Source organism: Trematomus bernacchii, unplaced genomic scaffold, assembly GCF_902827165.1.
Source record: "Trematomus bernacchii unplaced genomic scaffold, fTreBer1.1, whole genome shotgun sequence".
In the NCBI taxonomy this organism is placed as follows: Eukaryota; Metazoa; Chordata; class Actinopteri; order Perciformes; family Nototheniidae; genus Trematomus; species Trematomus bernacchii.
In genome coordinates this window covers 37,762-52,374 of record NW_022987956.1, presented here as the reverse complement: position 1 = coordinate 52,374, position 14,613 = coordinate 37,762, and the positions used below count along the sequence as shown (strand labels likewise).

Sequence of the window (14,613 nt, the reverse complement as noted above, 5' to 3'; positions counted from 1 at the left end):
CTTGGAAATGCTTGAAAAGTGCTTGAAATTGACCTTGGAAAAGGTGTAAGAACCCTGTAAATGATTTACAAATAAACACCACTGCATATTTACAACTGTTACACATGCTGCTGTAACGAAATGGCATGGGATGGCAAATCCAGTTTTGGACAGTCTGCCGTGGTTCCATCCCATTTCACGGCGCACACTCAAACATCCAATCACAGAGCTTGAGGACTAATCACGGGGTTTGTCAAGTAAAGCGGAGAGAATACTTACTGGCAACGCAATCGCACAACGTCACGTCCGTTAATTCCACAACTACACACATGGATTAACAACCTTATTTAATACATGAATGTAGCCTTTGTTTCTGCTAAAAGAGGTGTCGACCAGCTGGGGCAACAAGAAAATCGGCGAAATCGAGTGTGACGATTAAAAAAAAAAAAAAATTATTATATTATTATGGACAATAACAACAGACCGTCGTGGTAGAGCATTTGCTTGGCATTTCCGGGTATATCTCCACTCGTTGGGCCATGTTAACAATACCGTGTAACTGTCACGTTTCAAGGGACGAAATCGTCACATGTTCACGTCTTGCCGTGATACCGGGTTGCCTCTTCCTCCTCTTCCTCCTCTTCCTCCTCCATTATATAAGCTACATCAACACATGTATCTGGTTTCTATGTGTTATCAGTGGGCAGATTGGACATGCTGATGAAAGCAGAGTGAAGTCAACACACTGGGATAATAACACGTTTTCATTGATGTTTCATTAAGAAATACCACAAGAAAGAAGAAGAACTGTAGGAATAAAATAACTTCTGTCTTTATTTCTTCTCCTTTTACAGGCGCCACTTCAGGCACCATCATCCTTTCTCCTCCAGGTATTCACTTCTCCTGATTGTTATCAGGGAAACCTGAATGAGTTGTTTTTCTACTTTATTAAACAGGAATACTTTTACATTCAGTTTAGACTTTCAAAATGAAGATTTGGTCTTTAAAAAAACAAGAATTAGGAAATGGAATATAACAAGTAATTTATTAATCAACTTGTAATTCCCTCTTTAAATAATCCAAGTCCAGTTCACATTCAAAGGCTGGATTTTAATCTGTATATTTTGGTGCTATTTCATTGATTTATTGATTTATTGATCAAATAAATAAAGAATGTTCACAATTAAAACAAGTGATAGAAGATTATGCAATGAGAGGCCAAACACCTAAAAGGCTCATTGAGGGTCTCTTTAAGTACAAATATATAAACTCCTAACATTTCTCTCTGTTCGTCCACGCAGACCTAAATCCTGTCCTGAGAAGGAGAGAGCAGGTTCTCCTGCATCGAGCTCTGGGTCCATGATGAGTGCTCGCTCCATGGATTTCCCCATGGATTTCCCCATGGATTTCAAACGGTAAGACTCAGTTTCTGAACCTTTCCAGCTTTCATGTTCTTCAGAGTATATCAGTTTTATTTAACACTAACATATCTGCAGTGCTGATAACAATGTGTGCCTCGTCCATATATCTAACTTCAATGTGATGCACATTTCCCTTTAGATGATACTTAACAGACTTTACAGCATTATGACGTTTCTCAACCCGTTCTTTCTCGATACCTTAACTGAGTGTCTGAACAGCAGGGGGAATATGTCCATCATGTAGATCATGCTTGTTCACGTTAGAAATGTTGTTAGCCGTGTCCATCTACCTCTGTCTTTCAAACGGCATGATTTACCTTAAAGGTAGGTCAGCCATTTTCTATAGATGATGGAGATCAGACACATTTAGACCAGGTTTACACTTCCTCCTCCTCCTCCTCCTCCTCATCCTTCTCCTCTTCCTCCTCCTCCTCTTCCTCCTAGTTTAATTACTTAAAATAAATATGTTTTTTATGGTGAGTTTAAAAATCACAAACAACTAAGAAACATGTAATGTAACTTCTTCTTTAATCTCTCAGCCCCTCCAGAGTACTCCAAAGTGCTCCGATGGGTACACACACCCCCATTTGAGAAACACTAGTCCAGCTGACCTCCTTTGTCAAACATGTTTTGCTATGAGAGGACATTTGTAACACCATCTTTTAGTCAGTAAGCTCCTGAACCTTCCACCTGTCTGTCAACGCTCCATCTCTGCAGGGCTGAGGAGGAGAGTGAAGACCCTCCTGCATTAGAACGTGAGATCAGGGAGATACTGTAAGAATCTTTAGTTTTCAGTCCATGTATTTGAAGGTCAACAGAACCTTTTGATCTGAATTGTCTTGAGAGTATAACTATATCATTTAACACTACTTTACTTTTCCTGCATTGTTGATTTATATCTATTTGACTAGTCCTTATTTTCTATTTAAATGTAATGTGATTTTTCTTTAGATTATGGAAATATATAATAATAATAATAATAATAATAATAATAATAATAATAATAGCTTGCATTTATATAGCGCCTTTTAAGGGACCCAAGGTCGCTTTACAGTAATAGGGCAAAAACAAACATAACAAAACAAAAGTCAGACAGACCAAACAACAGATCGATTAGGGGCCGAAAGCCTTGGCAAACAGATGGGACTTGAGGGCCTTTTGAAGGTGTTGAGTGTGGGGATGTTGCGAATCTCCGCAGGGAGAGCGTTCCAGAGGGTGGGGGCTGCCACACTGAAGGCTCTGTCCCCGAAGGTTTGCAGTTTGGTGCGGGGGGTGGTGAGCAGGCCAGAGTCTGAGGACCGCAGGTTCCGGGGTGGGGCATGTGGGTGAAGGATGTCCGATAGGTACTGGGGGGCAAGGGCATGGAGGGACGTGTAGGTAAGGAGGAGTGCTTTGTACGATATACGGGACTTGACCGGCAACCAGTGGAGGTGGATGAGGGTGGGAGTGATGTGCTGCCACGGCTTTGTGTGCGTGAGTACCCTAGCAGCACAGTTTTGGACATACTGGAGCCTGTCCAGGTTTTTTTTGGGAACCCCGAACAGGACACCATTGCAGTAGTCCAAGCGGGTGGTGACAAATGCATGCACTAGGGTTTCGGCAACCGACTCCGAGAGTGACGGTCGGAGTCTGGCAATGTTCCTCAGGTGGTAAAAGGCCGATTTGGTCACAGATTTGACGTGGGAATGGAAGGAAAGGGTGGAGTCAAGGATGACACCCAGGTTGCGGGCTTCAGGAGACGGGGAGATGGAGCAGCAAATAAACAGAATAGAATACAAATAAACATGTAGTGATAGTATGAATAAAAACCAAAAATGACATGAGTTAAACTCTGAACTTTAACAGGTGAAAGTACATATAGAGTAAAGGTTGAATATATATACTAAGCTTCATCAAACACATGTATCTGGTTTCTATGTGTTATCAGTGGGCAGATTGGACATGCTGATGAAAGCAGAGTGAAGTCAACACACTGGGATAATAACACGTTTTCATTGATGTTTAATTAAGAAATACCACAAGAAAGAAGAGGAACTGTAGGAATAAAATAACTTCTGTCTTTATTTATTCTCCTCTTATAGGCAGGACCTCTGGTCCCGTGAACGTGGACCTAACCTCTCCTGGTATTCACTTCTCCTGATTGTTATCAGGGAAACCTGAATGAGTTGTTTTTCTACTTTATCAAACAGGAATACTTTTACATTCAATTTTGACTTTCAAAATGAAGATTTGGTCTTTAAAAAAACAAGAATTAGGAAATGGAATATAACAAGTAATTTATTAATCAATTTGTAATTCCCTCTTTAAATAATCCAAGTCCAGTTTACATTCAAAGGCTGGATTTTAATCTGTATATTTTGGTGCTGTTTCATTGATTTATTGATCAAATAAATAAAGAATGTTCACAATTAAAAACCAGTGATAGCAGAATATGCAATGAGAGGCCAAAGACCTAAAAGGCTCATTGAGGGTTTCTTTAAGTACAAATATATAAACTCCTAACATTTCTCCCTGTCAGTGAACGCAGCTTTGGCTCCAGTCCTGAGGAGGAAAGAGAAGTTTCTCCTGCACTGAGCTGTGGGTCCATGAAGAGTGACCGCTCCATGGATTAACCTACAGATTTCTAACGGTAAGAGTCAATGTCTATGTAGGTCAACAGAACCTTTTGAGCTGAACTGTCTTCAGAGTGTAACTATCCTCGTCCTTATTCTTTATTTAAATGTAATGCTCCTTTATCTTTAGATGATCCATATCAGACTCTATTAGTCCAGGTTTTCTTCCTTTCCCTTTGGATTCTCCTGCACCGAGCTGTGTGCTCATGAAGAGCGACGGCTCCATGGATTTCCCTGTAGCTTTAATAACTCTTAATCATCATTTCCATTACACTTTCAAACTGCAAGATTCTATGTATTATCTTAGATGGGATATAACTCTATGCATCTACAAGTTAATGTGGTAACGTGCATTACAACACTTGCATTGTTCATCACTTACTGATTGTATTTGTTCTCCAGAGATCCAGGGATAAATGCAGGACCCTGGACAGACCTGGAGAGACCTGGACCCGTTCTCATTTCATCAAATCCCCCTCCTCGACTCCTCGACTCCTCGGTCCTCCGGTAGTGACCCGGAAATGAATTTTAGCGCGCCATGTTGAAGGACATCTCATTTCTCGAAATGCACATCGAGGACCGAGCATCGAGCGTCGAGGAGGCTCTCTGGAGGAGCTATAACCAGTCTCTGATAGTGTTACGTTATTATGAGAGTGCTCTGTTTGATTCTGAAAGTGTGTGTGTGTGTGTGTGTGTGTGTGTGTGTGTGTGTGTGTGTGTGTGTGTGTGTGTGTGTGTGTGTGTGTGTGTGTGTGTGTGTGTGTGTGTGTGTGTGTGTGTGTGTGTGTGTGTGTGTGTGTGTGTGTGTGTGTGTGGTGTGTGTGTGTGTGTGTGTGTGTGTGTGTGTGTGTGTGTGTGTGTGTGTGTGTGTGTGTGTGTGTGTGTGTGTGTGTGTGTGTGTGTGTGTGTGTGTGTGTGTGTGTGTGTGTGTGTGTGTGTGTGTGTGTGTGTGTGTGTGTGTGTGTGTGTGTGTGTGTGTGTGTGTGTGTGTGTGTGTGTGTGTGTGTGTGTGTGTGTGTGTGTGTGTGTGTGTGTGTGTGTGTGTGTGTGTGTGTGTGTGTGTGTGTGTGTGTGTGTGTGTGTGTGTGTGTGTGTGTGTGTGTGTGTGTGTGTGTGTGTGTGGATAGGAGTCGAGAAGGGGAGTCGAGGAGGGAAATTTGATGAAATGAGAACGGGCCCTGTACTCCATGGTCTCGGTTATTTTTATTATTACATTCATTTTATAAAGCTTAGCTACTTTGCAGCATCAGAGCTGGTGATGGAGATCTTCTAGCAGACACCAGCAGACCTCCTTCAGCGGTACGAACCCAGCAGACCCCTCAGGTCTTCAGGTCTTCAGGTCTTCAGGTCCTCAGGTCTTCAGGCCGGCTCACTGTTCCATTTGTGAGATCAAAGCGTGGGCAAGCAGCTTTCTGCATGTATGCTCCTAATGCATGGAACAAACTCCCAGAACATCTGAGAATGGCTAGCACTTTATAATCATTAAAATCAGGTCTAAAAACATTTATTTTTAACATGGCTTTTTAGTTTTCTATTTTTGTAACTGTTAAACACGTTTTCTTTCTTTTACTTGTTTTGTGTGTTTTTGTATTTGTTCTCACTTTGACCATATTCAAATGTATTATGTTTGTATCTGTTTGATCCTGTAAAGCACTTCAATTGCATCACTGTATGAATTGTGCTATACTCACAGAAGCAAAGCAGTGAACTTCAGTGGTAGCAGCGAAAATGATTGTTACAGGTTACAGTTGTTAGCTAATGTGACTTTTAGTTCATAAGTAAATGAATCTTAATAAATGTGTACACCTGTCTATAAAGGCAGCTAGTTTAAGGGATTTAAAGCTATATTCAGAATTTGTATTCTTTCCATTTCCGTCAGAGCCCTTTCAGACGGGGATCTGAAGCCGTTATCCATGCTCTCTTTAAAGCCACTAGACTCCTCATTTGACCTCGCACAAGTTGCTTGTCCGCTGGTGCCCTGATTGGGTTTGTTTGTTGGTGTTTTTGTGTGATTTCATTGAATCTGAATAACCCTTTAAAACACCATAGTCACACAATAACAAGATCTAACTCCCCAATCGCAGTAAATCACACCTAAGACAGAAGAAAATATTATTATTATTATTACGTTCATTTTATAAAGTTTAGCTACTTTGCTGCGTTCTGCTGGGATTTATTTGAATTGTTGTTTTTCACTTCTGTTTACTCATAATTGCAATTTTTAAGATTTCTCTATATAAACTACCAACAGAAATAAAGAATATTTTAACCAATTACCTTTTATTGTAAGTGGGAAGTCATTGTACAGAATTCACATGTTAACCAAAAACACAAACTTCAGACATTGATAAGAAAATCTTGACCTCTCAACAACTTGTTCTCAGTGTTTAATATCTCCTTGAAGAGAGAAGATTTGTGAAAGTAGGAAATAAAATGACAGCTCTTAACATCTGTGCTAATTAAAAAAAAAACTCCCTTAATCCATTCAGCTTCCATGTGACCCTCAGATTATGGCTGATTTCATGAACTGAAAGGAGAAAAAAATAGATATTATAAATTAAAATATAACCGTATGTATTCCACACCAGATACAGGATATTGTCATCCATCCAAATGGGATCTAAATATTCCCACATGCATATTTTCCAGCTCACCTGCTTGTATGAGAAGCTGGCCACCTGGCAGTCACACGGTAACCTCAGCTGATGAGTATTGAAACGATCTGAGACGAGAAGCAAGAGTTATTATCACTGAATTATAACCAAAACTTTTTACACATCTTCACGTGCAGAATCTGCTGAATATCAGATTCAAGATCCAAAGGTTTTATCGTCATATGCTCATAAGCTACAGAGTAGAAATGGCAATGACATTCTCCTGACCTGAGCTCCTCCAACAATGCAACATATATAATAAAATACAACAATAGTGCAAGAAGTCTATATACATGTGATATGATATGTACAAGAACAGAATATGAAATTAAATAATGTTCATTAAGACTAAATTAAATACGGTTTATTGCGGTGATAACTATTGATATAAATAAGTAGATTTTAACACAAGAAGTCTCCTCAAACCCAAAACATCAGTTCATCATCGTTTGATTCAGAAATATAACTCACACTGGACCAGATCTGCCGTCACATGAAGCTTATATTCAACATTGTGGATGCACTATATATCTTGGGTGAAATACAGTAAAGTAAAGACCATGTACTATAGAATTATGTAATTGCACTGTGTTGCTCTCCACCACTGGCAGCACTAAGTGTGGGGCACAGATCATTTGGTTTCTATCAACCTGTATGTTCTTGCCTGTGTGCATGACATAAGCTGCTCATAACCAATAGCCGCTTGCAGGATTAATAAAGCTGTTGATTGATTGATTGATTGATATTACCTCTGAGGATCAGGAGTTTGGTCATGACGGCCACATACTCGTCGTATTCGATCCCGTCTCTGGAGCGGATCCCGTTCCACAGAACTATGAAGGTTTCATCGTCCAAGTCGAATTCTGCAAGGCAACACCAGATTTAAGCAAAATGCAACTCGAGTGCTTCTGCTTTCCTTAAAGGTCTCCTATCATGCACTTTTTTATACATAAATATGTGTCCCCAGGAGACTCACAAAGAAAATAAAACCCTCTCTCTTTTCCTCCGTACCCACATCTCTAAAAACGGGGAACCACGGAGCTGATCCAGATTTGCTGCCGATATGACGTAATATCTGAAATGTGGGCGGGCTTTACACCCACGGCCCTATCAGAAACGTTGCTATCAGAAACAATGCGCGACGTGTTTTGGACGTAATATGGTCTGTGTTTACATTAGCAAGCATCGCTAACGCTCAGAGCTAACCTGTACTGGAGAGAGTATGTGTAAAGAAGCAGGAAATACAAAAAGGAACTCACCTGGTGGTAAACCTGAGAGAGAAAAAGAGTTTGAACTCCATACTGTTTCAGAAATAATCCTTGATCACGGGAGCATTTAGCTGAGTATCTCCGTAGAATTCTGATCAGGCATTAGCTCCCACCCCCTCTTTGTTGAAGCTAACGACCCAGAATCAGCGTTTCTCTAACAGGGCTGGAAAAGAGGGATATGAGGGATGTCTCAAATGCATGATCTGTTTGGTATTTTGAGCAAAACACATCATATATTATATATTTTTATATATCTGAGACCCATAAGATATGCTTAAAAATAGCACGATAGGAGACCTTTAATGTGTCTAGAAGCTTGTAGGCTGATGATTCAATACGTGGTTATAAGAAAAGCAATCAGTGTGAAGACAGAACGAGTCACCGTGGACGGACAAAGCCCTTTTCATTTGGGTTTGAGTGACGGAGGGCGGGTTCCTGCTCTCGTAGCTCTCCACATATTCCCGCCTGACAACAGCCGCATAGTGCTCCATCTTGAAGACCTCGACCACATTCAGGTTTCCAGACCGGTCTGCCTGAAAGCCCTCGGTTAAAGAACTTGAATTAGTCGAAGGAATGCACCTCAATATCCTTATAGCATAGATGGGAATCAACTTCAAGAGCATTATCATCTGGCTCGGGACAACAGCTGGAAATTAGCAATGTTGGCTAAAGCTGCCCCATTTACTGTTTTTTGTCACAGTTGATCAACGGGGAAACTAGACTATAACGTTGTTCTCTGAGCTAAATATTGCATCAGATCAGGTTGGTGCCAGTAGAAATGTTTGGCCGTTGCAAAGGATACGTCCATGAAGGTCAACAGGAGACGGGCTGTCTTGAGAGTCAGGGCTAAATAAGGGGCGATAAATATGTTAGAGTGTAAAAACTTCTCATTCAGATGATTGAATATATTAAGTGGAAAATAAACAGACTATTGCCACGAACGGTGTAGCCCCCGGCGTTCAGCTTAGCGAGAACTCCTTCAGCATCCAGCGTCTGTCGGAAACAAGAGAGATGAACCAAGAACTGACAACACAACATGCAATATATATATAATACAGTGAGTTTAATATAAACATTTTGAGGACTTTTTACCCCAAAGGCTAAGAGTTGTGTGAAATTTGAAAGAGACATTTTAATAAAGTGTTGCTGTTGTTAAATGCGGCCCCCATTAACTTCAAATCATCTGACTTTTCTGTTTTTTGATTATTCGATCACTCTGACGTTTTATTTAAAGTGGACCTATCATGCTATATTTGAATAATATAGTGTAGGACCATACCTATATAAGGCATATTTATACTTTTTTTTTTTCAAAATACCAAACAGATCATGCATTTTAGCCATGCCTCATTTTGCTCAATTTGACAATTTATAGCTCTGTTTGTGCAAGGGCTGATTCTGTGAGAACAGCACCACCTACAGGCCTGGCATATGTACTACAGCGTCTCCAGCGCTTTCGAACGGCAATGGCCGTGGCTGTCTCCTCCTGATTGGTGGAGTTGGCCCAATAGCCGTAGCGCCACCGTCCTGACGTCAGGACAGTGTTCAAATCTGGATCAGTTTTTATCAGATCCGTTGCAGCCCCTTTTTTAGAGATTTGGGTATGGAGGAAAATAGAGAGGGTTGTGTTTTCTGACACTTGGTGAGTTCCCTGGAACACCGGGGACACATATTCATGTATAAAAGACGTACAAAAGTGCATTTTGCATGATAGGTCCCCTTTAAGGAAACACAGGTGAGTAACTGATGTACAAATAGTAATTTAGCAGATTTCTGTGCTATTTTATTCTTCCAGTTTGGACTGGGCACATGCTATTCCTCTCAAATCAACACAGTCGGAGTCACTGGTGCAGCAATGAGGACAAAATCCCAACTTCTTCCCAACACGACTTACTTTTTCCTTCAGCTACCTTTAAACCCTTAAGTTAAGTCCTCTACTGTAAGAACTATGAACATTTATTTAGGTAAATACTCACATCTGGCCTGCTGTCTTCCTGTGAAACAAAAGGAAAGGATGTCATGTAAAAACAGAACAGCAAAGGTCCAATGATCATTCATTTACATCATCAAATTGAACCCTATGATATCATCTATTTATAATTGTAAATGTATATCGTATGTAGACATACATTTAGATTTAGAAAAAAATAATTTAGTTTTTGGGAGAAGGGGTGGGATTAAATAAGTGTAAACTTCTTCCCACCCCTTTTCAGATGTGTAACTAGGTAGATCATTTGTTTATATTTAATTTGTAAGTCAATAATAATTTATCAATTTGATACTGCTTAGGTTTGTACAGTATCATCAGTTTCATTTCATTATTATTGTTATTGTTTTACACGTTCGAAATAAATCAAATCGAATCAAAACCTGTCTAAATATATTTCTGTCCACAACGTGTCCGTTTCTTACCGATACACACATTTGCTCGGGGAAAGCGTTGCACTGCAGGTCGTTTGGCCAGGAAACCCCAAAGCTGGCCATCGTCCCCTCGCAGCCCCGCTTGGCTCTTTCACAGAAGGACCTGCAGGGCCGCTGCACTTCCCCTCCCGAACACTTGGGGGCGTACACCATGCAGACGAACAGGCGGACGTCCACGGGGCACATGGACTGAGCCATGGCGTTGAAGAAGGACATCTTCCCCACCGCCTCCCTCTGACTGGTGTGTCCCAGCAGGTTGGGGCTGATGGTCTGGTTGTAGGAGAGGTGCTGGCACATGGGGATGGTGATCGGCTCACAGACCCCCCCACTGCTGCCCACTCCATACTGCAGCAAGAGAAGAAGAGTGCACCAAGTCAGAGAGGGCAGAAGTACACACATCCTTTCCTCAAGTAGAAGTATAGATATTCGTGTTTAAAAAGACTCTGGTAAAAGTAGAAGTACTGACTAAACTTCTTTACTCAAGTGAAAGTAAAGAGGGCTTTAAAATGTACTTCAGTAAAAAGTACCCATAACTAGCAGCTGTTTTAAAGAGTACCTGACCTCCCTTTATATTAATAGAACAATAATGTCATTGTTAGCTAATGAATGTTTCCATGCTGAACAACGGCAACATGACAACGTTTTCATTGGTCCCTCTTCTTTAGAGAAGACCAGGAAATGATGGATACACGGATCGTGTTCAAATCAATAGGCACGCAATGACTCTAAATAATAATGATCACGCCACCAAACACACATTCAAACTAAAGGAACCAGCCTGTTTGGAAAATGTAAGAAGTAGAAAGTACAGGTATTTGTGTTCAACATGTAAGAAGTAGAAAGTACAGGTATTTGTGTTCAAAATGTAAGAAGTAGAAAGTACAGGTATTTGTGTTCAACATGTAAGAAGTAGAAAGTACAGGTATTTGGGTTCAACATGTAAGAAGTAGAAAGTACAGGTATTTGGGTTCAACATGTAAGAAGTAGAAAGTACAGGTATTTGAGTTCAACATGTAAGAAGTAGAAAGTACAGGTATTTGTGTTCAACATGTAAGAAGTAGAAAGTACAGGTATTTGTGTTCAACATGTAAGAAGTAGAAAGTACAGGTATTTGTGTTCAAAATGTAAGAAGTAGAAAGTACAGGTATTTGTGTTCAAAATGTAAGAAGTAGAAAGTACAGGTATTTGTGTTCAACATGTAAGAAGTAGAAAGTACAGGTATTTGAGTTCAAAATGTAAGAAGTAGAAAGTACAGGTATTTGGGTTCAAAATGTAAGAAGTAGAAAGTACAGGTATTTGTGTTCAGAATGTAAGAAGTAGAAAGTACAGGTATTTGTGTTCAGAATGTAAGAAGTAGAAAGTACAGGTATTTGTGTTCAACATGTAAGAAGTCAAAGTAAAAAGTCGTCAGAAAAATAAGTAGTGGAGTAAAGTACTGATACCAGAAAAATGTACTTAAGTACAGTAACGAAGTATTTGTACTCCACTACTTCCCACCTCTGGACACATCCTTTACTCAAGTAGAAGTACAGATACTCGTGTTTAAAAATACTCTGGTAAAAGTAGAAGTACTGACTAAACTTCTTTACTCAAGTAAAAGTAAAGAAGTATGGGCTTTGAAATGTACTTCAGTAAAAAGTACCCATAACTACCAGCTGTTTTTTTTTTAAAAGCCAGAAATGCTCAAAAGTGTTCTGATATTAGTTGGTGATTTTACAATAAAAGTGTTTTCTAAAATCAAGTTGGATTCATTTCCTGAAACAAGATGATCCTTCTTTTACGAATACCACAGCAGCTAAAAAAACATGTTTCATCTGAGATACAAGACTCTATATCTCCCTGCATTGTTACTTCTTAAGTTATTAGGTCTTATATCGAGTGTGAGGACATATTCTGACTGGAAATCAGACTTTTGAATTTTTCGTAAACATTTGTCCTCAGAGAGCAGACTCACGTGTTCGCAGGACTCGTTGGAAAAGGCTTCACACCTGAGGGCTGTCGGCCACACAAAACCAAACTTATTCATCAGTGGTTCGCAGCCGGCGCGTGCATGTTCACAGAGCGTCCTGCAGGGGGGCCGCGGCGTCCCCACCACACACTCAGGGGCGTAGACGGAGCACAGGAAGGGCTGGAGGTGAGGGGAGCAGCTCACTTTAACCAGAGGAAGAAACTGATTCATCTCCAGGCGGGCATCCTCCTGAGAGGCGTGGCCCAGGAGGTTCGGCAGCACAGTCTGAGAGTAGGGAAGGTTTCTGCACAGAGGGATGGTGATTTGCTCACATGATGCAGACGATGGTTGAGGGAAACCTTGAATCTGAAAGAACGGAGATAAAAAAACATGTGAAAAATGTAGTTATTTGGCATGGCTAAGTGTCTTACTGGCTTTCACCTAAAAATGTCCCTCAAAGAGAAAAGGTAGCAACCAGAGAGAGAGACTCAAATGGACCACAAAGAAAAAACTACTTCTACGAGATCCTAAGAATACAAAGAGGTGCAAAACGGCTCCGAAGAGAAACAAGATGAACCCAAAGGAGACTAGTGGTGGCACATAGTGAAATCACTATGTAACAGTTGTGCTCCTATTGGCTAGCGCTCCAACACATGGTACGTGATAGGCTAAGGGGCGGGACATCTCTAAGCGGTTGACCAATCAGAACAGAGCCGGCTAGCTAACCAATCAGAGCAGACTGGGCTCTGGTTTCAGACAGAGGGTGAAAAGAGGTGGAGAGGACTCTTTAAAGTAGAGACACTACATACTGATATACACCTGAACATCAGCAGGAGAGGACTCTTTAAAGTAGAGACACTACATACTGATATACACCTGAACATCAGCAGGAGAGGACTCTTTAAAGTAGAGACACTACATACTGATATACACCTGAACATCAGCAGGAGAGGACTCTTTAAAGTAGAGACACTACATACTGATATACACCTGAACATCAGCAGGAGAGGACTCTTTAAAGTAGAGACACTACATACTGATATACACCTGAACATCAGCAGGAGAGGACTCTTTAAAGTAGAGACACTACATACTGATATACACCTGAACATCAGCAGGAGAGGACTCTTTAAAGTAGAGACACTACATACTGATATACACCTGAACATCAGCAGGAGAGAACTCTTTAAAGTAGAGATACTACATACTGATATACATCTGAACATCAGCAGGAGAGGACTCTTTAAAGTAGAGACACTACATACTGATATACATCTGAACATCAGCAGGAGAGGACTCTTTAAAGTAGAGACACTACATACTGATATACACCTGAACATCATCAGGAGAGGACTCTTTAAAGTAGAGACACTACATACTGATATACACCTGAACATCAGCAGGAGAGGACTCTTTAAAGTAGAGACACTACATACTGATATACACCTGAACATCAGCAGGAGAGGACTCTTTAAAGTAGAGACACTACATACTCTTACAAGTCTTTGTAATGCAATGCTGATTTATAATTATTTGTATTGAAGGTACAGGCTAATGCACGTTCTTTGTTTTATGCAATCATTACTAATATGAATATTAAATTATATTTGTATACTTTTTATTTTAGATTAAACATCTGTAAAATCATTGTAATACAATTCTGTATTATTATATATGTGTTCTCACTTCTTTAAAGAAAGAATAAACATACATAAAGCACATTTGGTTATTTTCTTTTAAATAAGTGCTTTCAGATTTAAGGCATTTTCTATGTTTTTAATTATCATTTATTTGAATTGTAATATATTTTCCCTGATGTTTCCCCCTCACTGCTTTAACGTGAAATCTGACCTATTGTTTTTATGTGTATCTATACATGCTATATATTCATCATCAGAATACTTTGTTCATCCTGTGGAAGAGTTGGTATATTTGTATTAAATGAATATCTGAGCGCTCTTACCTTCTCCAGAGAGACGGTGGAGGACGTTGAGGAAAGCGTCTCCTGAACACTAAAAGAGGAATAATATCGAGAAAAAACCCGTCTTCGGTCCAGCTGTTGTTTAGACTAAAAAACACGCCGGCAATGGACCACACTGAAGCGTCTACGAACTGGGGTCGGTCGCTTCAAAACATGGATGAAGAAGTGGGGCCTGGCAGACAGCGCTGCATGCGAGTGCGGTGACCCTGAACAGACTGCCCAACACATAACCACCACCTGCCCTTTATATAGACCACCCTCTGAAGCCAGCCTCTTCCACTCAGGACCAGAGATGCGGGCATGGCTACACAACACCGAGTTGGACCTCT

General features: G+C 40.4%; 1 protein-coding gene and 1 long non-coding RNA gene across 3 annotated transcripts; one reads left to right on the top strand and one right to left on the bottom strand.

The window, feature by feature from the left end:
- The first annotated feature begins 642 nt into the window (after positions 1–642).
- Positions 643–4,505, top strand: LOC117470990. Of its 2 annotated transcripts, XR_004554752.1 has the most exons (5): positions 643–869; positions 1,281–1,394; positions 3,482–3,523; positions 3,919–4,029; positions 4,415–4,505. It is a non-coding gene; the product is annotated as an uncharacterized LOC117470990 (long non-coding RNA). The 2 variants fall into 2 exon arrangements; XR_004554751.1 differs by having other exon boundaries at positions 3,919–4,456.
- Positions 4,506–6,359: 1,854 nt separating this feature from the next.
- LOC117470988 lies at positions 6,360–14,586 on the bottom strand. The gene is made up of 11 exons (XM_034115770.1): positions 14,522–14,586; positions 14,267–14,315; positions 12,310–12,669; positions 10,347–10,700; positions 9,911–9,928; positions 8,864–8,927; positions 8,737–8,780; positions 8,317–8,467; positions 7,416–7,529; positions 6,667–6,734; positions 6,360–6,539 (listed from the first exon to the last, which is right to left on the bottom strand). Exons 1-11 carry the CDS (start codon positions 14,584–14,586, stop codon positions 6,516–6,518), a joined length of 1,311 nt encoding a protein of 436 aa, XP_033971661.1. The 3' UTR covers positions 6,360–6,515.
- Positions 14,587–14,613: the final 27 nt, after the last annotated feature.